At 39.1% G+C, this 26,672-nt stretch overlaps 1 protein-coding gene across 1 annotated transcript in view; it reads right to left on the bottom strand.

Moving 5' to 3' along the window:
- Window positions 1-26,672, bottom strand: part of grid2 (glutamate receptor, ionotropic, delta 2) — a 410,560-nt gene that overhangs the window by 8,805 nt on the left and 375,083 nt on the right. The window contains exons 14-15 of the mRNA XM_034118783.1: window positions 19,948-20,114; window positions 5,030-5,270 (exon numbers count right to left, since the gene is read on the bottom strand). Of these exons, the coding sequence (XP_033974674.1) occupies window positions 5,030-5,270; window positions 19,948-20,114 (408 nt within the window). The remainder of the gene's footprint in view (window positions 1-5,029; window positions 5,271-19,947; window positions 20,115-26,672) is intronic.

Raw genomic sequence — 26,672 nt, 5'->3', positions numbered from 1 at the left:
TTCTGCACAGATGGTGATTTGAGATCTGAGTATGGTATTCCCACCGTTTTTACATATACTGTGACAGGTTAACTTGAACAAGAAATGAGACATAATATGTCAGCCAAATTAAAAACTTTTATTGGAGTATGCTTGAAACAAACTCATTTGTAAGATGTGTTGTCTTACCACATCTGAAGGCAAAATTGTTCATCTTTGTCCCAAACACCCACACCCTTTCTCACTGTCATAGAGGTAAAGTATCCCTGCAATTTATGTTGTTGCACCCATTTGTACAACAACAATTGATATCAGTAGTTGTTCAGAATAAAAAGAGAGCTTAACAGAGCAGTTTAAATCCTGCCTCCTTTCTCTCCCCCACACATCAGGCCACTGGCTGATTGAAGTGGCTGTGATGGTCAGAATGTTGATTCAAAAAGTTATCAAAAATGTTTGCTAGTCCCCGGTGGGAAAGGAGTGACAGCGGGGGTTTCAGATGCTGTTTGATGATCTGACAAGCACTCTGTTTGAAGTGTATTGATCCCCTTCAGGTTCAGTGGTTACGGTGAGCAAACCTTGAGCTAAACTAATGGCAATCAATAGGTCAACGCTTTGATAGGGTGACGGATAAATGTCAGGGTTCAACTATCAATAACAATCATGGCTGACTGAGCCAACTTCATCTTCACCATGGAAGCACTGACAGGGCTTTTCTAATGATGCTCTTTGAACGTAATTTAGATATCCCATTTCCTCGCTCACACTATAATCCCAATGTTTTATTTTGATTTGATTTGCATTAAAAACTATTTTAGTCCTTCCTTTAAGCATAAAAAGCAATATATGCAAACTATACATCTCTCAGATTCTGGCTGAATGCAAGAATAATATTATAAATATTTACTGTAAATAAAAAATTCCCCTTTTTCCCAGTTATAATGCACATACATAAGAGGTGCACCTTATCATCCATATGTGACTTCTTCATCTATGATAGTGATTTCCATATGCAAGTTATTGTATGGTGCGTTGATATGCAAAACTTAGAAAATCTACAAAGAGAATTAAAGACTATCAGCGGTTAAATCCCTGCTGTCCCTCCTCTTCACGGCTGCGTCTCCACTCCTGCGCTCAGTCAGGGGCCGATTCCACTCGCTGCCTTCAGGGGCTAATGAAGATGGCGGGGGGCGTGTGTTTGTGTGTGTTGCAGCTGAACCACACTGTGCCTAACATGACTTTGTGCTCAGCCAAAGGTCTGGTGTCTTTGTGGCTGCTCAGTTGTTGGACATGACCAGTGATCTAACGACAGATTAAAGCTGGTAGCTGAGCAGGGGGCCGGAGGAAGGGGGGCCTACATGGTGTGTCTGTCGCTGTGTGCACTGAAGAAAAACATACTGTTGCCTGATCTAAATCAAAATTATATTGGCAGTCAGCTATGCGGCAACATTTTGGACTTTAGGAAAGGTTACAGACAATCCCACGTGGCCAAACTAGTTTAACAGACCAATTTCAGTTGAGATTGAGATTCAATTGATAACTGTGTTTCTTCTACAGGCGGATATCTGTTTTCCTCACCTACTTCTGTATCTCAGTATGGTGGTCAGCATGCATAGTAATTATTACATACATGCAACTTGGTTTACCAAAGTAATTAGAGGATTAAATCATGGCAGCAATATATAAGAAACCAAATTAAGCTTAAGCAGACCGAACAGCAGTCAACCTGCTGTTGAGCATGTGGCTCGATCCTCACTGCAGTTTGTAGCCAGTTTAACGGCACATCATGCCAGATGCATGGGGAACTTGCACATAACAAATTGACTCAGATAGATGAGCCTGCCTGCAGCTTTATAGCTCCTGCTTCTGTATTCACAAAAGTGCACCAATTCTCCTACAACATAGCACAGCTAGTCTTAGCCTCACTGATTCATTTTCAGAAAGGAAGAGGAAACAACTTGGAGTGTAACTAAAATTACACAATTAAATAAATCAATGTATACCACAGCCCAAGGCACATTTAATAAATACAACAAATGATTTGTCACTGTTTAAAAGTTGCAAGCAATTGCATGTCTTGTATTGGACTGCAGTAAGTAAACAAAGCTGTACGAAACTTACAGGCTGTTAGTCAGAGAAGACTGTGACACTCCAGTGATTACACACACTCACTAACTACTTATTTTCCTGCTACGAAAATCCATTTTCAATTTTCTTTGTAGTGTTTTTCTGTATTTTACGTCAAAGGAGGTCACCCCAACCCCACATCACATCCATGACGACTTGTGAGTGAAGATGTCTCCAAAAGCGAGAAACTGTAGTGATGTAAAATTGAATAATGTGTGTTTATACAACACATTTTCAACCCGTAGCTGCTCATTTAATAATTTGGTTTGATTGTTTTCTCATTCAATAACATGTTTATGGAGTTGTCATATTTAAACTCTCCCTCTATATCTGCAGATCATTCTTTTATAATTAAAGTAACCTCATCTGACACTAAATCACTCTGGCTATAGCAACAATTTTCATTTTCATCATTTTCTCCTCTTTTCTAATTATCTTTGGTGGAACTTTAAATTAGCATGACACCACCGATTAAGGAGATGGGCCAGGCTTCTCTTATTTGTGTCTGAGAGATGTTCACTCAAGCCTGATTTCCACTGCATGGTTCAGCTCCACTCAACTCTAATCAACTCAGCTTGCTTTTGTTACCAGGTTGTTCTCTCTATCTCTTCTCCACGGCTAATAGCTAATGTACTGTAATGGTCATCTTTTCCCGTCCTTTACAGCCCATTTTGGTAACTGTAGGCAACATTAGCAATATAATACAGAACACCATTCAAACAGCTCATTTCTAAATGACCGTGATTTGATTTAGTCTGTAAGGACTGGGAGTTGAATGAAAGCTAAGGAAACCATGCAACATTAATTCCGGAAAGTCATTATTCATAAGTTAACCTTAACCTGTTTTTATCAAATAGCTTCCTCAGAGGGGAAAAAGCAATTGTTTAAAGCTGAAGTAATTTACCTGATGGCAAAAATATTTCCCGCTTAAATTAATCTGTGCTGCTTCATGCCTCAGTGTAATTTGTTACCAACACATAAATAATTAACTCTGAACCAAAAGTGAAAATATTATTTCACACATAATTACATTTCTTTCACTTCATCAGTGTCATGTTTTGCATACCAAATTTGCTACACTTTCCTGCAATTTCACAGTTTTGATTAAAGTTATTTACTTGAACATTTTCTCCCTGTTGTGTTGTGGTAAACAAAGCAGTAGGCATGAGAGGTGACAATGTGGGTCGGCGTTGAAAGATGAATTAGAAGCTGATACAATTTCTGGTCAAATCCCTATGAGGATTAAACAGCTATACTGAAATGTCAAGTTGCACCAATGGCTAGTCATATACTGAGTTACAATCCATTATTAGAAATTCGACTACACATGCTGCCAATTGTTTCTTATTTGAATATTTCCCCTGTATTGTCTATGTAAGAGCAAACAAAGATAGCAAATGACAACAGACTGCAGGGTCTCTACAAGGGGAAGATGTTGCCAGCGTCACTTTGATTGCCTCAAATGATATTCCTGCTGAGCTGATCAAACGCATATAGGCTGATTGGATATTTCACAGGGCGCTACTGCTAATTCACAAGGTGGAGTGTTGCCACTATTTTGAACAGAACGCCTGTATAAATATCCATGTTTAAATCTGTGTGTCAGTGTTTTTGACTCTGCCTTGGTCAAGGTACGCAGCAGCATTCAAACAGGCCCTCCGGCTGTTTTTGTATTCAGCTTTTTTAACGTTGCCAGTGTCATCTTTTCTGAAAAACATTTACTTTTCACGAAAATAAGGTTGATTACCCTGTTGACACTGACACATTTGTCTCATTTTAAATTAATAGACACCAACCAAATAGCATCAATCATATAATTCTTAAAAAGAGGTGAGAGTATGCAGCAGCGGAATACTGACTACATAATAGGGTCAAAAGAGAAAATACTTACAGGATTCAATACACATTGAGGATTTGGACTGCATCATTTTCAGGGTTAGCATTTTGTACAATAGAACGGAATATTTGAAGTGAACGTAAAGACATATATCTATATATATCTGTATCATGGATATGTCAACCAGGGCCTGTATTCTTACATCATATTGAGCGTTAAACACTACTTTTGGCAGCATGAATATGAGTACTTACATCAAGGATGTTAGAAGGACATGAGTGAAAAATGAACACCATCTTCAGATAAGTTAGCCTTTGGCAGAGGATGTCTCTTTGGCTAATCAGTAAGATAATTTGATGGCAACTTTACCTATCAGAATTAATAGAAAAAGGATGCTGTCAAGCTGACAGTCCTATCATGATCAGTATTGTGGGTAGGAAGGAGAAATGGATACAAAGTTCTCATGGCTTCTAAAAACATTGAAGTCCTATTGGACCTTTCCTTCCACTCCTACATACGCAGCAATTTATATACACAAGTCTACGCATAAGATCAATGGCGGTTATATCACTGCAGATCTAATATAGCACCTTCAGGATTATTTTTGACAGAGAGGGAAAAACATAGCAATAAATGCAGCTCCAGCCTGTGCTTTCAGCCTGTGCTTTCAGCATGGTGTTGCTGATGTAGCCTGCGTGCAAATTTAGTTCAGGGGAAGTGACATTGTAAACATGAGAGGTTTTCTAAGGTTCAGCGTCACATGTCCTTCACAAGGCAGACTTTACTCCTATCTCCCTTTCTCATGCACCTTGGCTGATAAATGTACTTTTTTTTTAACTTAGAATCCCTCGCGACAGAATCTAGACTCTTTATTAAGTCATTTACACCCTTCTCCTTGCACCTTAAGGCCTGAAACTAAACCCCTCATCCATGCAATCATTATCATCACTCTTACCCCTCCTTTCCCTTTTTCTACCAATTATACTGCTTCTTCTCCCTTTTAAAACATAAGACCTGGGTTGTATTATAGGCCCTATACCTCTCATGGTACCATTGTTCTGACTTTCAGTCACCCATCCATCCCCCTACCTCCTTGGAGGGGACCCTGGATCCCTTCCTCCGTGACCACCAGCTTTCCACCATGGCAATGAGGCAGGAGAGCACCACGCCGGCTGCCAGGACGCAGAACACCCCCGCAAAGCTGTGGATGTCCAGGGCGTTCCCCTGTTGTCGTGTCTGGATTGAACTGTAGAGATCACAGGGGCTGTCCCTGGGCCACCATTTGAGTTTCAGTATATCCATGTCACCGTTCTGCTGGAGCTCCAAGACTCTAGGACATGGGCGAGAGAAACAGCCATGTAAGCATAGATCAATGTACATGGAAAGCACATTTTGACAAGGAAGAATACATGAATGAATTTGTAGATGCATGAATGCAACAAGCCAGACACGCTGCTAAGAGTACTGATCGTTATTGTGTATTATCATTTATGGTTTCTGAGGGTCATTTGAATGATTATAGATTCAAAACGATTCAAAACAATCATGGAGGATGTAAAGCATTTCCCCACGTCAACTGCACAAAACCTGACAACACTGCAGCGTTTACTGCAGATGCTATAGCTCTTCTTGTCCATTTGAGGGCAGTGTTTGCCAGTTAAAATCCCCTCTGATCCCTGACAACCATATTGGGCTGTCAAACTCATTATGGCTAACATTAATATGTTTTGCAGCACAGCGCGAGTACACTGCCACAATGTCATTATGCAGCCTAGCTTTAGTCCCAGGATTGATGGCTTCAGAGAGGATACAGCTCAGAGGTTGATGGGATCCCTCTGTTAGCCTTCAGCTTATTATTTAACTGGGTCGTTCATTTTGGTTTGGAGGAGAACTGCCGACACACAGACAGACGTACAGAGGCTCTTTTAGCATCCGGATGGATATTTAACAGGCGATCTGATGAGAGAAGGGCATTGGGAAAGGAAAGACAAAAAGGAAAAAGGCAATGTGGGAATGTGTGCCTTCACATAGCTATGCCTCCCACACAAGCAGATACAGACTAACGCAGACAACATACAGGTGCAAATAATCACTCATAGATAAAACTAAGCCATGACAACGATTGAAACCAACAGGGTAGATAGGAGATACATATTCACAAATGAACAGTTCCATACTAGACTGTATGCACTTAAGCCAGATTCACCCAAGTCTATACAGAGACAGATGTTTGCAATTATCTTCCCAACTTCCTGGGGGCAGAACCTTCTCACAATTCCAGTGACAACATGCTGACATAAATGACAATGCCCATCTCTCATCTTCATTTTACTTCATGCGGAATACAGAATACGCACTGAAAACAATCAAGAAATGCAAATGAGGTCTGCAGACAGTTTACGTAATTAATTGTATCCACAATATGCAGAAAAACATAGTTAATTTTTATTTCAATCAGATAAACAAGCTCAACAGAACATTGCTCTCTAACCCAGTCTCTGTCATTTAGGAACACTTTTCTCTCTTCAATCACTTCCTGGGCTTTACAGAGTTGCAGAGACTGGACAACTACATCGTTTCAATCCTGGTTGCGGTTGTAATTCATGGGACAGAATAAAGGAGAAAGAGGAGGATAAAACTGTAAAGGACTGTAAAGAAGAAGAAAAGAGAGGATCAGAGAAGAGATGAGAAGAGAGACAGACAATAAGAAAATGAAAAACAAATTTCAACAGAAAATCCAACAACAGTCATTATAATACGAGATCATGTCCACCAACTGCCAGCTTGATTGTAGGACTGTTTGGCTCGGATCAGTGCAGATTAGTGCCAAGATTAGATAAGACTTTGTGTAGATGATATGCAACATTGACTGAAAACAAATGAAATAAAAATGATCTGCAATAGTGTTCAGTATAGTGACAGCACTGGCCTAGTTGTATGCCCTGGTTATTACTCGACTGGCATAAAAAAGAGGTAGTCAGTGAAGAAATCCCTCATCTCACATCAATCCTGCATCTTTTCAGTAGTGCATTGGGCCCTGCTCCTATTCTTCAAAACATGTTACCAAGTTACTTTTTGATATATTATACTGCATACACTGCAACACCAAACCTCAAGTTGCTTCATGCTTTACCTCTGAGTGCTGCGGTAGATTGTTTATCACTGAAAGAGCCAAAACAGCTCACTGTTGCATGCATGGCGCACTGCTGATATTCAAGTTGACATCAGCAGCAGCGTTTAATCAAAATGTAAACAGAATCCTTGCAAGTTTTTTCCAAGCCAATGACAAGAATCACATCAAAATGACTGTTTATGAAAGTTAAAACAGGATTTTTCCAAGAGAAGTGATGTGCCTTTCATACAGTACTGACCTTTTTATCTGTCACTTTGACGACAGATGCTTCACACACACACAAACAAGCCTGCACTCTGACAGATGGCTTCGGAGAAAGAAGGAATGCACACAGGCTAATGAGACGGAATAAGAGCGATCCCACCTATCAAAGAAGCCAGGCACTGTTTTGTTAAAATATTTCATCATTTCTTGCTTGGAATTCTGCCAACTTCTGAAGATTGCTTGTCTGTGTTGATGTCTTTTTATGTCTGTCTTTCGATGGAGGCATGCTTTATGTTTGGAGCTGCCGTCTGTTATCACTACTCATCAGTTGACGGTTCTTATGTTTCACAAATGTCATGTCACACATGGTTTTAGTGGGGCACTTAAGCAGTGGAAATAAGTGGTGGCATTTTCTTGTTTCATCTACTTTAAAATCTGTGAACATAATGACTATAGACAGTAAATGCCTTTGTGACAAAATTCTACAAAAGGGGTTGACCTTTGATCGCAAATAAATAAACAGTGGAAAAGAAAATGTACATTTCTTTCCTTGCAGGGAGAAATAGTGATACAAACTGAATGTTACTCTCAAAAATCCTATCGTAAACCCGACTAATTATAATACGATTTTGCTGTGTGTCAAAGTAAATAGCTGAATATAAATAAAAAGTTATACTTTGATTTTCATATTAATTCAAAGACTCAGTAAATGCCAACATTTGCTACCGTAATCCAATAGACAAACAAAACGACAAAAAATAACTAAAAGGCTTCTCCACAACTTGATAAAAGATCTATCAGATCAAGACATGAAAGCAAACGTGCCAAAAGTAGACTTTGATGAAGGAATTATTAGTGTGTGACTGAGCTGTGTGTAACTTTGAGGGAGGACATAGCCGAACATATTTGAGATTCAGGACAGAGTGCTTTCTCTCTCCCCTCGGTTACGACCCTGTCTGCCCATAGAGCTCATCATCTATCATTCTGCACTAATTGGCCTATCAGAATTATGCAAAAGCTGCTTCCCCAAAAGGCCCTTGAATCCAATTCTTATGCTGACATGGACTCACAAGAACGCAAACGTACATAAAGTACACAAATAATACATTTGCATTTCACTGTTATCTCGTTGAGGTTCAGATGGCTGTGTCCTGCCAGCAGATAGGCAAAAAGACACTGACTGAACTCTACCAACTCATTTATAATACTTGTAGGAAAGAGGATAGAAATGATGATGATGCTGGTAATATTATGTGAAACCCGCTGTTTTTCTCACACCAAAATAAAGCGTGTCTGAGATTGGACAGATGGTGCAAGCCAAAAGTGAAGTGGAAGATGTTAAAATGCTACACCACAGGGCCCTCTTATTTAAGAAGGCAATCCAGACTTAATATCTTATACATGGAATATGAGATGTCTGAGTAATTACAGTTTGAATGCTTACACTTATCTGTTGAGTGTTTGGTCATTTATCGTAACAGTGTTGAGAATGGCTCGGTGCATGTAGAAAAAGTTACCTAACTTACCATAGTTAGTTAGCTAAGAAGAGATCACTTTTCACTCTTGGCAGCTACTATGCAATGAGTACTTCAACTTTGTGAGGAACAGTGAGAATGGTGATTTAAACACAAAATGTGTTACCACTGCTTTTATTAATCTGTATCCCATGGCTGACAGGCAAGATGAAAGGCCACTGTGAACATTGGTTGAGGTCCCGTTTACATGGAGACGGTTCGGGTTGTATCTGCTACTTTTTTCTATCGTATAGACGGTTCGTTCACACGAGGCCGTAACGGAACCGCGGAAACGGACCCCTCAAACGATAACGGGTCCCAAGGTGGGTAGATCTGCGGACGGAACGCTCTGGGGGGGTCAAACGGCTCCGTGTGTACGCCCTATGCGCCATAGCCCCGACTCTCCCCACCTCTCCTGCTCACCCCCGTGTCACCCGCGTCATTGATGATGTGTTTCGCCAACAACAACAACCGAGTGTTTCGAGCCAGGTCCCGGTATCTCGCAGGACAGCGCACCCAGCAGGAGCCTCCAGCTAGATTTGATCGATATGGATATAAACGCGAGTGAAGTCTAATCGGACAGGAGAGAGAGATCAGAGATCAGCTGCTGCTGACGGAGACACGCAGCTCTGCATGATCACCTGCAGCTCCGCCCGCTGTGATGGAGCGATGAGTGGAGCAAAACACACACTTCAAGTTAGATCATCACCCTTAGCTATTTTAATTACCTCTCAAACTACCTAAACTAGTTATAAATATGTTTATTTTTACTGTCGGGTCACTCATTACTGGATCAGCTGCTGCATGAGATGGATACTGAAGGGCTGTCAGGAGAGGGGGAGGAAAAGAGAGACTCCGTTTATTATTCTTATATTATTATATAGAGTCGTTATCAATTTGTTTAAAGCTCAATAAATAACAAAGAATACCTTTGACCGGCACTTTTTTAATTTTGTCCGGAAGATTTAAACTTTAACGGACATGTTGACCGGGGAAAAAAACAGAAGGGAAACCAGGCAACCATGGCAACCATGCTTGGGAGGTCTTCTTCGCTGCTTTTGGTGTATTTTGTGGCGGAAGTACAGCGCCACTTACAGGCCCCGCATATGTACTACAGCGTCTCCAGCGGGTCGAGCAGTCTCGTGTGGACGGACACGTTTATTGAGCCGATTGCGTGTGAACGGAAGACTTTTTTGATATCGAATCCGGGTCATTTTCGTTTCCGTCTCCTTGTAAATGGGGCATGAGTCTCACCGAAAGAAAACACATCCTTCTTCGAAAACACCAAATTGTTTGTGCTCACATAAGTGCAAACACACAGCCATCAAATGGAAAGCCTATAGCCACACAAAATATATTACAGTTCTAGATTTTTTGTTTGAAACAATGACAAATGACCATAGCAAATGACATAATGAGAGCTAGCTAGGAGGAGCTAATTAAAGTGTGTGTGTCACGGTCTTTATGTCCTTTTGAAAGATCCACTACATTACACAGAGTTTGATGGAGTTCATGATAAAGCACAGGAGAGGGAATCTGACTACTCATGTATTTCCCCCTAGCAGTGTGCTTTTCCCTGCACAGACATCCCAAACTTTTTTTGCTTTCATTTTCAGTCTGAATAGAATATAGAACTGAGGGGGTGTAAACTTAGATGTGTTTTTTCTTCCTTTTGGGTCTGGTAGTGTTTTTTGCTCAAGGCATCATCAGTCATCACACCGCTGCCTGGGGTATTGGGAAATAGATCACTTTAATCACTAAAATTAGCATCTACTTTAAATCATTGCAGTCTGAGTGTTTATAGTATTACTGTCATGTCCTGCATTGTTAAACACATGAGTAGCCATATGTAACTGTATGTTAACATCTAATTAAATGCACCATTGTCACATTTATGAGAGGGCTTCAATGTTGGCTGACAGTGTGGGGAGTAAAGTGTGTGTGAAAAGTAATAAGAGAACAAGTGTAATTTGTGTGTCTACCGAGCTGTTACGGCCTTTTTACATGTGTATTCATGTGCAGCAGGACTTTTATGTGTCAAAACATATTATAAGCTTTGTATAGGTTTTAAGAATTTCACTCTGAAATAGCCAACGGAATAAAGCCAAAAGAGTGGCTTAGACCTTATGTTATTTTATGACTTGATGTATTGGGTTAGACTTTGTATCAGTTTCTTGTTTGAGTATGTATGGTATGAATGGTAAAGCATGTCTGCATCTTCCTGCAACAGCGGCTATTTTTATGAAACAGCTTTTGTGTGTGTAAAGAGTTATCACCTTGCTTTAAGATCGTTGACTTTGACTGGGGAGATCTATAATGACTTTAACACTCCCACTGGCTGTTAAAGCAAATGAGCAAAGGTTGCCTGTGTGGTGGGAGAGGAGCTAACTGCTGTGTGCCTGTGTTTGTGTGTGTGAGTGTGTGCAATGTCTCTGCCTCCCCGTTCTCTCCGCAGTGGCCGTTACTGCGTTGACTAGATGTTGCCATGGCAACTTGTTGGCAGCAGCCTTGATGGTGGGATGATCACACATTATTAGTTGACTTAAGATGAAAAAAAAGAACACACAGTGATTTGGATAAAGGAGCAAGGGACACAAGAGTTGAGGAAAGGACGTAAGGGCAAAAAGGGAAAATGTGAAAGATGAGTGATGCTGCGAATTCTGTCTGATTGCAGAACACATCCGTGGCAAATTATACTGAGATCACATACAAGGAAGCAGAGAGGGACAGAGAGAAAGTGACTCACTGAGAAAAATGTAGGTTTAGTTGCACATAATTACAGTGCAAACCTGTGAGCAGATGCACAAACAAATCCACTCTCTTCACATGTAAGCTAAATTGGTGGCATTAAGTCATAAGAAAATTGTGTTTAGAGTAGAAAAGTAGCCTTTTGTTGTCATAACAAGGGAAATCTTCTTGCAATGTAACGTGTTTAGCTATTTGAAGTGACATTTTTTTTATTCAGTATTTCGCCCTCAAATGTTTCATGTTTAAATACGAGTGTTCCCCGTAAAACCTCAAAAGTAGGCATTTAGGAGTTCATTTGCCAGCAAAATCTATTTGTAACAGTTTTAATGAGCTGCCTCTAATGTTATAAATGATACCCCTACTGGAGTGAAAATGGACTGTTAAAAGACTTCACACTGTGCTGCTGTGATACAGCTGGGGTAAGGGGAGTGCATTTTCCAACTCAAATGGATGGCGAGGCCAAACTGAGAATAGAGGCTACAAAGTGAGTTTTGAAAGGCTGTTATCTCAGCACCTGGCAAACTGATCGTTGAGTCACTGGTATTGATCGACTGGGCTATCTACCCCCTCAAGATATATTATGGCTATTTTGTACTATAGGACAGTAAAAGTCTCACTCATTGCTCTTTTCAATGCACTGTAACTCCATGAATTGTGTTGATACTGCAGACTTCTCCGGGCCCATCCATAAGACCTCTATAAATACAGGTTATGTCCCATGCTGCTCTTTGCCCATTATCAGGTTTTACTGCAGCTTTAGCCAGTTAAAATGCAGAGTGGTGGGGATTAGATGATCAAGAATAATGTGTAACAGTTCAGTGAATTTTAGAACTGGCTAGATAGACCTCTTAACTGTTTCTGTGAGAGGTGTCAAGGCGTGGTGTGTCATTGCAGAGCACACTTCAGTCTCAGGAGCATAGGTCTGCAGCTACAACTACAACAGTCTCACTCTTTCATTACAAATATTCCTCTCCTGTCACCAGTGCAGCAAACACAATTTAAAGTTTCAGACGGTGAAAAGTGGATATTGTGATGGGGTGAGAGGTGGTGATAGAAGGGGAAGGAGATGTGAGTGAGTTGGAGAAAAGGAGAAGATGGAGATTTTAGTAAGAAAATGCGAGGGGGCTGTGGTTAATCTGGATGGATGGCTGACAACTCGTCAAATCATACAACAGAAGAAAGGAGAGAGCAGGTGAGAACAAAGGGGAGGCAGGATAGAATAAGAGAGATGGTAAGAGATTTGAAGGAGTAAAGATGAAGAAGAAAAAACGAATGATGACATGAGCGAACAGAGGAAGGGTGTCACATGAAATGAGCAGACAGGGATGACTGTAGATGAGAGACGGAGGTGTTATGCTAAAATGAGTTTGTTTCTTTGAGATGGTTGTCGGCTGTCAGCTCCTTAAGATGAGAAGAACATTGGCTGCTTTGCTGGTTTTAGTCAAAAAAGTAGTTTTCCTGTAGTTCCTATGACTGCAGGGTCAGAACATTTTGATGTCAGAATTTCATTTTTTAAAAAGGAGGATTTATTTTCTGGAAACATGGGCACTAAAAACAGTGCAGAACAAACATAGAGCAGGCGTTTGAAGGTGAACGATTGTGTGGCTGCAGGTATATCAATTTATCCGGGTAGGTGAGAGTGACATAGTGATTAGATAGGCCAGCCTTCAACTAAAGAGCTAAGCTAGGGAACCCATGTCAGCCAGCAACCCACTGAAGTGTCCTTAAATGCTAAATCACCTCAAGCTAAAGGTCTGCTGAAGCAGATTTTAACCTGCCTGTAGAGATGAGGAGGAATCAATAGAGCATCAGATTATTATAATTACATCATGTTCGGTTTCGCAATGTGACCTGCTTAAAGGAAGGAGCCAAAACTGTCAAAATATCCAAAACATCAGGTGCAAACTGACCTTAGCTGCAGCTTTTACTTTATTTGTCCAAATAACATTACCAATTGTGCAAGCAGGAACGTGACTGAGTGTAATTCAGGAGCAAAGACACTCAGCCGCATCGACCCGGTCAGAGATGTGCACCTTCTTCTGATTATTCTCTCTATGTGTGTTTTAGTGTAAAAAGAAGCTGACCCCTAGCCATACATCAATACCGTGGAAGGTCTGTTTATTCAACCACAGACAGCTGGGGTTGCCTTGGACACAAGACATATTATTCTAGCACTGGTGGTGCATATTTGAGTTTGTTTTTGAGCAGGTTTATTGTGGAGCCAAATAATAAGAGTGATTGAGGTATCTCCATTGACTTTAGACTGGGTGTTTTAATTGCCTTATTTTAAAGCCAGATATAAGTGCTTGTATCCAGGTTGGATATTTGCAACTTTTCCCAAGATTTCCACTTTTCTTGACACATTTAACAGATGGGAGAACATATTGTTGAACCATGTCAGAAATCCATCAGAAAAGTATGTGGATTTTCTCAGTATACTATCTGTGACACTGACTGAGGTTTTTGAGAGCTGTGATGGGCTATAGAAAAAGGCTTGGCTCATGGGCTTAAGAGTTTTTTGTATACATACAACAATACAATAGTAAGATAAGGAACTAATATGTCATCAAGAGAGATTGTTTAAACCAAGGTATGGCCCATATCCATATTTGTAGGTAGAACAATAAACAAAGTGTTGCTATATCGAAGCTTAAAGAATGGTGTAAGATTTTACCAATGAGTCTTCGGCCCCTCAAGTAAAGTTTACAAAGCTTAATTGTTCAAATTAGCACACCCAGGGTTCAATGTCATACACTTTGTCAACAAAGTTTTCATTTAAGCACCATTAAGCCTCAGTGTGTGGGTGTACTAGAACAGATTATCAAGCTGAACAATGATAAACAACACGGAGAAGTCAAACAGTCATTAACCATCATTTGCACTTTGAGAGCTAAGGGAGAGAGAGAGAGACCGAAGGAGAGAGAGAGAGAGAGAGAGAGAGAGAGAGAGAGAGAGAGAGAGAGAGAGAGAGAGAGAGAGAGAGAGAGAGAGAGAGAGAGAGAGAGAGCCACATCCCCATCATTAATTGTGATTAATTAAGATTTAATGAATTTACTAAGTGTGTGGGCTGAGTTTTACTTTGATTGATTGGTAGGAGAGTGACAGCTTGTGAGAGCTTTGACAAAGACAGAGAGAGAGAGAAGACAGTGCTGGGACATGTTTAACAGTTTATAAACTAAAAGCAAGAAGACTTAACACTACAAAAGGATCTTACCTGCTAATAAAATTAGATTAGAATTATAGAATTATAATTGTTTGTCCTCTGGAACAATGTCAGTGATTCAAAAACACTGATACTGTAGATGCACGCTCGTTACCACACACCAAATCCATCTCTCTTTTCTCCCATGGATACTGATTTCAATGGAATGAAATTAGAGGGCTTCAGAGCCTCCAACCAAACTTGAACTCACTGTGAATGATTGTGTGTGTGTGTGTGTGTGTGTGTGTGTGTGTGTGTGTGTGTGTGTGTGTGTGTGTGTGTGTGTGTGTGTCTGGTGGAGCGACAGACGCCTTGCTTTTAAGCATTGGCTTCTTTAGAAGGAGCCTTGATCAAGCATTATTTGGATTATGCAAGAAAGATCATGTTATTATGGTACTACCAAGAGCCTCGAAAAATAATGAGCAGACCTTTTCAAATAAAATAATCTTATAACATGAATAAATAAATTAAACTGGTTTTAAACCATTGTAGTGTTATTTAATAATTGGTGAATGGAACATTTGAGTTAGAAAGTAAATAATGACTGATCTTGTGGGAGATACCAGAGTCATACTTGACCTTGTTGATATAAAAACACATGCACAAAATAAAATATATTTATTTTTCAAGTGTTACCATTGCCTCTGGCAGTCAGAGAGGATGAAATAGAATACTTTAAACAGAGCGGATTCAGGTAACAATAGAGACAATTAGAGAGACTTTCTTGTAAGAACATTACATTACCTGTATTGACAGCTCTTGACAAGTAAAGCCAATTTCACCTACAGTAATACTATCAAAGTGGTCCTTCAATAATGCCTGAGACAGCCGTGACAGAGAGCTAACAGTGTGTGAGCGGGGATAACTCACCTTCTCTGCAGTCTCTGTTTACAAGCCTTCTGCTGGGACTAAAATACATGATTTACATGAGCGAAGGCAGCTTTAAAGCCATTTATATGTTTCCTTCAATGGGGCAATTTGTTTTATCTCTATAATATACATTTCAAAAGAAGAATTCCACTACGATTTTTTCATTATATTTCATTTCAATGTTTGCAATAACCAAACTTCAGTCAGTTCATCAACAGTTTTTCTTAACGACTGCTGACAACTTTATTGTCATGAGTGCTTCTATGGTAAAACGTTGTCTGAATACTGAACGCATCACAATCAAACTGTTTTATGAGTGGTACACAGTTTACTTTGTATTTACTGGGACCCATAGCCCTTTAGTATCACTTATCACCATTAGTAGAGGATTACTTTTGATATTAGTCGCAAATCACTTTTACTGGTAGGATTTCAATAAATCGTCTTTGATAGGATATGAAATTCATGCAAGAAAAGTCTCAGATTGTAGAAGGAAAGGATGCATGGATTATTGGATTTAAGGCTAATATAAAGACAAGGGAGACACATTAGCTGGGTTACGGAGCAAATCAGCCCTTTTGACACTGTCACATTACTCACATGAAACCATAATCAACAATATAAAAATATTTAGCACGCCCTCTATGGAGATTTAACACAAATATGTTCTCTTTATGAGAAATAATGAGTTTTCAAACCATCAAAAAGTTCAATTTCCTCACAGCTACAATATCCAGACTTATTTGGTGTGCAATCAGAGCTAATAGCTGATATCTTTGCTGTGATTACTTTCATACAACCTATGTCAGAATAATTACAAGCCACAAACTAACAGGCTAATGTCATTCAAACAGAATGAAGCCAGCATCTGTTGCAAGCTAACCATAACAATATAACCCATAGTCTCATGTGGTGTGATATTTCTGTGATTGCTGCAATGACTTGTCGCTGTTGTGTATGTCATTTGGCCCCTCAAGCGTACCATACAGCACTGCCATGGTCCCCACAGAAATACAGGGTACCGGACCATCACTTTATTTTAGAAGCACTCAAATATCAGCCCTTAGGCAAATGATGAACACTGGCCTGCAGCCAGGTCATAAAAACAACATGAATGTTAGCTGGTGATGAATGTTATGTAAGTGGTGGGACCCTAGTAAAATGAATATGGCAGATGAGGCCCTTTTTGCTCACCGCATGTGTTCATAAATTGGAAAGAAAAATGTTTTATAATAAAAAGACTGACCTTGATATCTTACCAAAAAGCATGTTATATGATATAAACAGTTTTTCTGACATTTATCATCCACATTTATTTAATTTGTTGCACTTTGTACACTGAAGATGGTGTCAAGATCAAAATACTGCAGTCCTGAACATAATATCACACACCTCATCTATCTTGCAATTGAATTGTAAAACGTAATTGTGTTCAGTATGCACGATAAAATGTCTGGCCTGCAGCTTATCTCCTTACACTGCAGCACCTCAAGATGTCCACCTGCTAAGGATTAAATCTTCCATTTGAAATGCTCACATCAATGCCTGAAGACACTCACGGAAATAAATAATATATGCCCAGGAAAGAAGGCTTATTCTTTTTCAAAATCTTGCCCCTTTGGCACTTCAAAACAACTTGTCAGTAGCTGTCAGTTTAAATTAGTGGACTAGTTCACACTACTGTTTTCTGACTCTGATAAATCTGCAAACTGTCTCCATCAATCACAGAACAGCAGCGCCAAAACACACAAACATGTACACAGTAGCATTATATTTGTGTGTTACATTGCTGCTATTACAGTGCTGACAAGTAGACACAAACAAACATGCACACACTCACGCACGCACGCACAGTGATGCAGTCTGGCAATGGCTTCAGTTCTTACAGAAACAAAAGGGTTGAAAACGATTAAGTTGTAGCAGTCTATTCCTCCCGTCATCGCCCTTCTCTATTTCTCAAAGTGTCAAAGCAAATTCATTGTTTTTCATCTCTGTTATTACCTCCAGGGACCTTTAGATAGTAAAAACATCCAGAATGTACCCACCCACTGATAAACAAGCACATAAAGCAAGTAATGAAGTTGCAGATTCACTGGATCGGGATCTTTATCAATTACTAGTGTAAATTAGTGATTATGCCAGTATTTGAGTGTCTTAAATATTGAAGTACAAATTATGACCATAAAGCAAATGTTGAAGGTTAAGTTTTTTATGTACTTTAGTTCTTACATACGTACTCAGCTGGGGCCAAGTATCTATATTTGCAGGGTACATTTTGAAGTACTCCACGAGGCTGAATTTAAAACAATGACAAGACATCCTAAATTCTGCCTGAATAAAGAAAAACTTTGAGAAGAATCCAAACCAATGACAAACAACGTATTGTTGTGATAGACGAAAATAGAATTACATCCATCTGGAATATCTTCTTCTAAAAACAAATACAGAAAAGCCTGAGGCTGCAGTCAATATATATGTTATGTCATTTCATAGACAGACATGAAGGATTAGTTGAACAAATATAAGAGAATCTCCTGAGAGAGTATACTGAAAGGAGCTACAGTATCTTACTGAGACGGACTGTACTTGCACCTAAGAAGGTATCCTCAAAAAATACAAATGCGCCCTTTATAATCATAGGGTTGTTGCTATGGATAGAGATTATGATGGACTGTAACTCCATTAAAGGTATTGTATGGAAAAATACCATAGAACCCATAGCATTTTTTTATTTAAATGGAGGTGCTATAGTTGTGTTGTAATCATTGCGTCTTGTCATGACCAAGCCACCAAAGATGATGAGTGAAACATTTCTCATCATGGCATCAGGGCATGGATCGCTAATACAATCCCTGTCTAACCCTTTTTCTACCAAATGAATCTGCATGACACAGAATGTTTGCATAAAAAAATGATTGAAAAATCTCAGCAAATATAAACAAAACAATTGTATCTCTGTGATTATTTTTCTCTTGATAATTTCTGAGTCTGTTTTCGTTTGAACCATGGGAAACCAGTGGGAGTAAACAGTTTGAAAGTGTCTTCCCACGAGTGTGACATTTCCCCTGAAATAATAGGAGGGAATTGAAAACATGGCCTGTCAATTAATTGCTTGTTTATTTTAATAACAGCCATGATAGGCAATATTCTGAGGCGCAACGCTCCATCGGATGTGGAGTTATAAACAGACAGGCGTACACACACACACACACACGTACACACACACGTACACACACACACGCACATAATTATATATAAAACAACACTGACAGACTATTTTACATAATATAAATAATGACAGCATAATAAAGGCATCGAACATTATTGTTTTTCCTTCTTTTGAAGTGATGATCTGAAAATAAATAAATGTTCTTTGTTGGGATGCAGGCAATATCTTATGTGTCACAGACACATATCACCTCATATGACTGAACCTGCAGTATGGTGATGTGGTTTATATCATACCATTGAATTAAAAAGAATGAATGGACCCTCAATATTGCACAGCACATATAGCAGATGAGCAGCATGGGAGAAGATGACTCAATGACATTGGTGCATTGTTTGCATTAATAACCAAGCTTCCTTATAACTATGACGGACAAGATAAGTAAGGAAAGAATGAACGGATAAAGGTGCTGCATGGGGCTTCTGTCCCCACTTTCTGCCCTAGAAATGATTTTTAATCATTATTACCATTATTTAGGGGCATTATGAACACTCCTGTATCCGAATTTGAGCATCCCTGCACTGGGTCTAATAACCAAACTTCCTTATACCTATGACGGACAAGATAAGTAAGGAAAGAATGAACGGATAAAGTAATGAATTATGTTACCTTCTTGGTCAATGACTTTGACAGAACAAACTTGCAAACTACCTCATAACTATGACGGACAAGATAAGTAAGGATATAATGAACGGATAAAGTTACCTTCTTAACCCCCCCCCCCCCCAACGGTGCACCTTAGCAACAAGGTGAACAGCTGGGATCATTTGGATGCATGCACACTGTGAACTGTTGAATTGTTTGTGATTCTGTGTTGTTAGACTTACTGACAGTGTGTTAAGCACTTTAGAGTGCATGATTGTATGGAAGGTGCTATGCAGAGATATAATGTGAACCAATGGTTTATGCTGATGTTAAGCAAGCTAGCTGCAGTTAGTTGTGACAATGACTATTTTCTGCAATTTCCTTGGGGTCTGGCTCCCCGAGCAGACTTTTCAAGCAGAAAGATGGGCATAGTTTACAGGAGTGGCCACAAAAACTGAAGACAATATGACTAAGATGAACAGGATGGAACAAAAAGTGTAGTGTGTTGTTTACAAGTCTTACCTCTGGGAGAAAATGTCCCTGTAGGGGCTGCCGTGCTGCATGGCGATTCCATATCCACGGTCCGGTGCATTGCTACTAACAGCGTAGAAGGAGCAGTCCTCGTCATTATTAGCAACATATTCCAGCACTGCCGCATCCCACACGAAGCCAAATCGACCATACTTCACCTGGAAGAAAGAAAATGCATTTACATACAGTGGGCAAAAATTCAGAAAGGTGAATATCCAAAAACATGCAGTTGATTTATGGAGCAAAAGCCCTGTTTAATTCACCAAACATACAGTAAGTGGAGGCATATGCTACCACTGATCGACCAATATATTTGTTAAAACAGTGTGACACGCTGACTTTCACTTGCAGCAACATATTATACGCATCTATTCTTTGTGCATATCTTTCGTTTTTCTTGGCTAAATCTCTACTTACAGAGCATGTTTCTGTACCAACTGTGGCCTATACTGTATATACATTTAGCCAGTTATATAAACAGTATTTTAAGGACTTTAAATCAGTCTCTAGTTGAAGCCTCACCACATATGTATGGTTGAGAATAGGTTTTTAATAACGGTTTGGTATTGTTCCTTAGACCTCGTCCGCTGTGTGTCTTTGTTTATGGGATGAAATATGTACATTCATCCTAGGCAATAAAGGGTGGGTTTTTTAACTCACCCCGGCACACAGATGTTCCATTACACACTGGCGTTTAAGTAAAGCAACAATATTACTTGATTCATCTACTGCAGGACTTCACAGCAACCATATTGTTAAAAGCAAAAAAAAGCAATAATGGTTTGTTGGCTTATCTTTATTACTATGTGGGTATAGGATATATTTATGTCCTTGTTTAATATGTTTTGGGCAAACTGTAGGTGTGTGTAATTTGAGCTTGCAGCCTTTATTGAGATCAAGTCAAAGTGACCCAAGGTGAGAAGTTTTTAATAGAAAATAAGGTGCTTGTTAACATGGCTTCTTGTTAACATTCAATGAACGTTAGTTTTAAAACCAGAATGAAAATTCGAGAATAATCAACCTGGATGTGATATTCACATCCTCTCTGCCAATTCACTCAAACGTGTACGCACACCATGTGGACATTTGTGTGTCATTAACTTTAATGGAGCTATATTTAAATGTTCAATACCCCCTGTCTTCCCAGATTGTGCTTGTGTGATTGGAGGCGTGTGGCGCAGTGGATAGAGCCTTGGTGTTCGGATCAGGGGGTCACAGGTTCAAACCCCACTGCAGTCAGCATGTCGTTGTGTCCCTGGGCAAGACACTTCACCCCAAATTGCTCCTGTGGGGATTGTCCACAGTATTGAGTATGTAAGTTGCTTTGGATAAAAGCGTCTAACAAGTAACATGTAATGTGTGTGTGTGTGTCACTACAGTTGGCCTATGAGTGATGGCTAATGTCTGAGAACCGCCAAGACCCTCTCAATGGGTAATTTCACAGTTTTTAGTCCTATGAAGTTTGTGTTCATGTGTGTCTAAGTGTGTGAGTGATAATTCACAGCAGGAAATCAGAATGGCTCATTCTGCTCTTGAAAACCTTAAGAGCACTTTATTACTTTAAAGAAAAATGTTAACGCATTCCAATTTTAAGCTTTTGAATTGGTAAGATTATAGGCTTTGTGTGAAAAAAAGAAGAAGATTGGAATAGCTTACAATTGCATAGAAGTCTTTCTCGCCATTTGGGTAAAAAATCAAAACACTGAAAGATAATTATTATGCACAGAATGTATGCAGTGACCTCTAATGTCAGCCAAACTGAAAACAGAACAAAGCTCTGGTAATCCAACAAACATGTACAGTCTTACCCGTCCGTCTCAGAGGGGATACTAGTTTAGCTTTATATCAGGATATGCCTTTAATGAAAAGAACATGAAAGGCAAAAAAAGCTTTTATTGCTTTAAAAGCGGATTATGCATAATATGTCTTTCAGAAGCAAGGACATAGTGGAATTAATGTTTTTCAATGACTCTTGAGCCATTTTAGAGAATGCTGAATGGAAAGAAAATAAATCAGACTTTGATACATACAGTACTCCTTATTGACCCATATGAAAAAAAAGAGATGACGTTATGAAAAAGTACAAAATGGGTATGAAATGAATTCCACATAAAGTGATATAGAGTGATGAAACTGAGTGAGAGTAGAGAGAGTACTGCACATTAGAGAGTAAATGGGGAGGAAGGGTTTAAACGCCTGAGGCTACCATTTTGTATCCTGCATTGTGTGCTTCCTATAATAAGCTCCTTTTTAAGATGGCTGCCATGTAGGTGATGTAAACTTCAAATTGTGGGGTTGGGATTAATGTTATATAATTAACTTTTTCAGCCGGGGGATTTGGATTTAATTTGGGTTCGTTTTAAATGAAAATTGTTTAAGATCTACCATAATTGACATCACATAACTTAATAATGGCCGTGTTTCTCAAATATTAAATCCAAACCTTTTATTAAGTCGCTTTGGATAAAAGCATCAGCAAAATTAAATGTAATAAAAGTAATAATAATTAAATTAGAATCAATTACATCAAAGCAACATAGCACACAAGCAAATAAAGAAGATACATGATCCCTACAATGGAGCCTGTGAAAAGACATGGTCTTGCCTGCAGCTGTGTTTCATGGAGACAATGTACCTGGGAATAGGGAGGACTTGATTTGATGTAGCAGAATAAGCATTCTATATGCAATCTGTTTAACATTGTCTAAATTAAACATTTGATTCATTAATAATGAATTGATTGCTTAATAAAGTGACGTGTTAAAGGTCAGCTTTGCCCCTGCTGTTGAGTTAACTCTGATTATAATTCTAACTTTTTTTAAAACAGCTCATATGAAAAAGACTTGCACCTTTCTGACAGCTAAGAGCTTCAAATCCGAAAAAACAAGGTCAAGGTAAAACTGTTTACTATTATTTTTATCTGCACACATCTCAGAGTATGTTAAATGTATTTAGTTTGTTTTGCCTTTCTCTTTGTTCATTGTTATCCTTTCCCAATGCATTAGAAATACTACTGCACTCAAGTGTCTGGCACTCACAGCTCATATCCCTGAGGTCTGCAGCCTGCCTTAGTCCACACAATGAAAAGAAAACACCAAGAGGGTAGACACTTAAACTCAACCTCCTATTTGTTGCTATAGGAAATGTAAGGTCATTGACAAACAAGATGGATGAGCTCTCCTGTTTGTAAAGGACTCAGTGGGATTATCTAGGCAAGGCAGCTTTATATGCTTTGCAAGCTTCATTTGCATGCACAGTGTAACCTGGCAGTGGGGCTCCAATTAAGGTGCCATCCAGGCTACACTGTTTACATGCACCTTTGACACCCTGCGATTGAGTTTCTGCTGTCACTTCAACTAATATTCCAGAGAATAAAACATATCCTTAAACATATCCTTAAACTAGAAATAAAATAAGAACAAGAAGAACTACAAACATGTAACAATGCTTCCACTGGCTAGGGTCTCTTAAATACAAAGGAACAATTCATGATCCCAAAAGTAATAACAAATTATTCTCTCTTTTACACTTTTGTTGCTGAAATACATTTTTCTTATACTGGAGTTATGGAGGCTGGACCTCATTTGGATAGCAGCTGTTCAAAATCACAGGTCAACAAACAAACAGAGATTAGAACAAGAGTTCAAATAAAATAGGGGTGTAGAAGACAGAGTAGCATTAAAGGCCCGATGTAGAATTTAAGTTCATAGAAGTAGCTTGGATTGTCAATAATACATCCATGGTCCGTGTGAGTTTATAGTAATTACAATGTACAGAAATGATAGAAACACTTCGTCCTATCCTCACTGCCACTAGGAGGTGAGTAGAGCGACAGCATGAACTAAACAAAGAACACAACTAATGACTTCTGGATATACGTTTCCTTAAACTCAACACACAAAACAACATACTTGAGAACCTTGGTCTCAGAAGTATTTTTAACTTCCTGCACAATAGCTAGATTTTGCATCTGTTGCTGTGATCAAACATAAAAATGTTAGCTACTTCTCAGTGGAGTAGTTTGTCCAACTATAGAAGGGAACAGCTTATCTCTGATTGAAATGTTGTGCTAAGCGCTCAAACAAATCAACACATCCAAAAATACTTTTTATGAATACAGTTCACCAGGGGGCTATGTTCATAAGGTGTTTTAATAGCTTAAGCTCATCATACAAATAGGGGACACATGGGTTTTTGCACTTACTTTATTCTTAGCATCTAGAGAAATGTTAGCTCTATTATTTTCAGTTGCATTTGAGAATTGCTAGCAAATACTTTAGTACTGCAGAGAATAACTGGTTGTATTTGTGAGCCTCTTTTCAAGTGAACTCTACATGAAATGTGTTCAGTCAGAGGTTTTGAACCTGCCAGAAAATGTCTGTGCAGTGAGATTAGGTTATCATGCCCATGCAGCATTTATATTCAAGCACCGCCTCAACACTAAAAGCTGCATCCTAAATATGTCCGTCATATACACATACACACACATACACACAGACACACAAAAAACAAACATCCACATATGAATCGTAATCATTGCATTGGACCTTGTTTTCCCTCTCGTAAAGGTGACTCAAGAAACCCAGTAAGATTCATAATCACTCAATTAAAGCATTTTCAGCGTCGCTCTTATTTCATTAATGCCAGTTTTTTTATTTCCATCAGGTCGTTACATGGGAGGAAAGAAAACAAACGTAATTCTGCTGTTGTCAATGTTTATGTTCTTGTTTATCAGTTTTAAAAGGGTTTTGTGATGGTGGAGCTCATTTCAATCAGGAGAGACTTCATTTTGTTTAAAGAACATTTATTGACACATGTCATATGATAAATGTTAAGTCTTTGGGGATTAGACCCCGATCCTGAAATCGTATATCTGAAGGGGGAAATGCAGCCGTGAGCATATAGGGAACCCCCCGGGGTCTAGACACTGGTGATGATGCTGAAGATCTGGATTTGATGAGGAGATGGGATGAAGAGGAGGTGTGATGAGGTCTTTGGATTAACTCTCCTGGCACTGGATAAGATGAAAGGAGGTGGATGGGGAGGAGGCGGGCGGCAGCATGAAAACCTGAAATCACAGCTGACTGCAGAAGAGAGGAGAACCATTTTAAAGTTTGGCTGCAGCACAGTGATTGGCTGCTGGAGAATGAGGTGAATGAAATAGGTTATGGACAACGCCCGTGATGAGCTGATTATATGCAGCTGCGGAGTGAATGTATATACCCAGTCTTCCTGAAAGAACTTGCGCTGAGCTTCATTTAATGAATATATAACAACACTGAACCATTAGCCTGAGCTGTTTTTGCTGCAGCTCTGATTTCGTTGTGTTCAGGCAAGGGGCGGGAAACTGTAAATAGGGAATACTTGAAAACAAAGTCATTTTTCAACATTTTCAGCAATAATTAATAATTAATTAATAATAGTTTTAAATAATATAAATCTATTAATATAATTCAAATCGATCTAATATATCAGAGGCAAGGTTATGACTAGAAAGATAAACATTTTTACATAATTTGAATTACATTTAGTGTAACAGTCAATGTAGATTTGATTGATTATAAAATGTAGGGCAGCTGAAGTTTAGAATAAAGTCCTGTTATAAAGTTAAACAAATATATTATTCTCTTCTACTTAACCAATTTCTCTCGGTTCTCTAACCTTAATCACATTAGTATTTAAATAGTATTCCCTAAAATCCTCAAAAAAAATACACAAATAAACACTTTGGATCAACAGGGTCTGGATTTACCGAAAGTAAAAAAACATTTTCAAAATGAGGTCAGTCTACATCCTCTTCCTCAGCAGATGAAACTACATTTATGAATAAATAAAAGGTGAAGGGTGAACTTTGGAACTGCTCCCCTGAAAGAAAACCACCTATATATGACGTGCTCCTGGAGCTGAGCTCATACACACACTGACTTATACAACTCTCTCTGGATGTTATTTTCCAATTATATGACAGGACCGGCCCAATGAGGGTCTAGGCGGGTTTCAAGGGGTCCTTCTATCTCATACATAGTTCAAACAGTTTGGCTTCAGAGTCTAGCCATGCTGAAACTTCAAAAAAGGCTAAACTACTCCAGGGTCCACTCTCTCTTTTTGCTCAACTCTGTCTTTTTCTCTCTCCTCCCCTCTCTCTGAGAGAAAACCCTTCAAGGGACCCAACATGCAAAAGGAATAGCAGATTCTTGATCTTGCTTTAAGTTTAAACTTGAATATATCAAAAAACGTCTTCTTCCTCATCCATAAAAAAATTACATTTTAAATTACAAACACTTTTAAAGTGGCACATAACAAACTGTCCCCTGATGCAAAGTCAGTTTCTTAAATGTTCAGTATTTAGCCTTAAAGCAATGGATGTAAAATGTTTCACACATGGGAGGTTCTATCCGGGAATACACTGATGAAGTGGCTGCAGAAGAGTAAAAACTTCAGATGAAGACTCATGGCTATAATAACGAAAAACATTTTTGCCCATATTTTTTATGCATTATTTTTTCATTTAAAAAATTGTTGTCCATATGGATTTGTGGTGGCAGAACATCTTTATCCCCACAGCAGGCAACATATTGCATTGCCATACTAAGGCCTCCTTCACACGGGAACGTTTGCGTTTATGCACAGTATGCGTATTCAAAAAAGTCTTCCGTTCACATGCATTCGTTTCATTTAACGTGTCTATTCAAACGAGACCGCTGGAAACGCTGTAG

The sequence above is a fragment of the Trematomus bernacchii genome, unplaced genomic scaffold, assembly GCF_902827165.1.
Source record: "Trematomus bernacchii unplaced genomic scaffold, fTreBer1.1, whole genome shotgun sequence".
Lineage (NCBI taxonomy): Eukaryota > Metazoa > Chordata > Actinopteri > Perciformes > Nototheniidae > Trematomus > Trematomus bernacchii.
Note: the sequence above shows the minus strand (reverse complement) of the source record. Positions and strands in the feature narration are given on the sequence as shown.